Raw genomic sequence first — 1734 nt, forward strand, 5'->3', positions numbered from 1 at the left:
TGCTAACGAAACTCATTGAAAATGATGTCCATCTATGCATTCTCTCTCTGTGGACACGTATGTATCAAGTACTAAATAGAAAGCCTGTGACTCCCTCTCCTACCAATCATGGTTTTCTTGAACTATGATGCACCCTATTTTTGATACTAGTGTATCCCACACTTTGTATTGAAAAAGCACCCTGTGTAAGCATGAAAGGCATTTCAACAACTTCCATCGAAAAACTGTTCTCTTCAACCACAATAAACAGATGGTAGAGCAGTGAACTTGGGCAACTATCACAAAGATAAACAACATTCTACATGTTTCCAAATCTCTTCAAGGCCCGGCTGTGCTAATAAAGGGTTATTCTCCTTGCATGCAGACATATTTAATGTTTAATAGTGAAATATACCTTCTTGTTTTACCTTAGGTTTTAAACTGTTTTCTGTTCCGTCATAACATGGCAGATTAACCTCAGCACCTTACCCCAGATCTGTTGTGTTCGTATCCCGTACACTAGAGGATTCACCATGGGAGGAATAAGAATGTAGATGTTGGCCACAAGTATATGTATATAAGGTATGATACTGTGGTTAAACCTTTGTATGAAGACTGAGGTCAAAATCGGAATAAAAAACACCACCATCACACAGACATGGGACACACAAGTGCTCAGTGCCTTCCAACACTCTCCCCAAGTGGACAGTCTAGAGACAGCCCTCAAAATCATGATGTAGGAGAAGATTATAAATGCTATATCCTGAGCCGCGTTCAAGAGAGAGATACTCAAGCCGTAGATGATGTTGACTGTGATGTCCGAGAAAGACAGTTTTGCAACGGACATATGCTCACAGTAGGTGTGGGCGATGGTGTTACTTTCAGAATAGGATAACCTCTTAACAAGATAAGGGTACGGGGCGAAATATAGGGCACTTTTGAAGAGGTAGGCCAACCCTAGTTTGCCTGTCCGTTGATTGCTTAGGATTGATGTATACCTGAGGGGATTGGTGATAGCAACGTAGCGATCCAGGGCCATCAAAGCAAGAACTCCAGATTCAAAGGAAGTAAAGACATGAGCTATATACATCTGGATGAGGCAGGAATTCAGATAAATCTCCCTTGAACTGAACCAAAATATTCCCAATGCTTTTGGCAAGACCGAGTTTATAATAATTAGATCAGCTCCAGCCAGCATGCACAGGAAAATAAACATTGGACGGTGGAGGCGTTCTTCTGTTTTTATAATGAATATAATTAGAGTGTTCCCAAAAACTGCAATAATGTACATAATACAAAAAGGGATGGAGATCCAGACGTGTGCGTATTCGAGTCCTGGAATGCCAATCAGAATAAATGTTGGAATTTGGAATCCTGTATTGTTTAATCCAGACACGTGTTCCAGCAAATTCTTCATCATATCAGGCGGTAACAAAAGAGCATTCTTCTCCTGCATACAAAACACAATGCTAATGAGATATAACAAATATCCAAGCATTTCATGAAATAGGCACAATCAATAATGTAGGGTGTCATAGGTTAATGTATGGGACTATATTTAGACACTTTAATTGAAACAGTAGAGAAAGGAAAATATATGATTGTCAGTATTCAATTTACATTTCCCCTATTTTAATCACACTATTTATAGCCCAAACCCACACACTACGAAATCTACATCCCCTTTAATGGATCTAATTTTAGTTCTGTGTCATGCCTTTGTTAGAATTGTATATATTTTTAAAAAATGTAATT

General features: G+C 38.8%; 1 protein-coding gene across 1 annotated transcript; it reads right to left on the bottom strand.

The window, feature by feature from the left end:
* Window positions 1-415: 415 nt before the first annotated feature.
* On the bottom strand, window positions 416-1396 carry LOC138528138 (olfactory receptor 51E2-like). The gene has a single exon (XM_069639591.1). The coding sequence runs from the start codon at window positions 1394-1396 to the stop codon at window positions 416-418; it is 981 nt and encodes a 326-aa protein (XP_069495692.1).
* Window positions 1397-1734: the final 338 nt, after the last annotated feature.

This window comes from Ambystoma mexicanum, chromosome 7q (assembly GCF_040938575.1).
Source record: "Ambystoma mexicanum isolate Mex_15411 chromosome 7q, UKY_AmexF1_1, whole genome shotgun sequence".
Classification (NCBI taxonomy): domain Eukaryota; kingdom Metazoa; phylum Chordata; class Amphibia; order Caudata; family Ambystomatidae; genus Ambystoma; species Ambystoma mexicanum.

Excerpts from the sequence above, each read along its gene's own strand:
- LOC138528138 (XM_069639591.1), bottom strand. The coding sequence starts at position 1,396 with ATGAAGAATTTGCTGGAACACGTGTCTGGATTAAACAATACAGGATTC.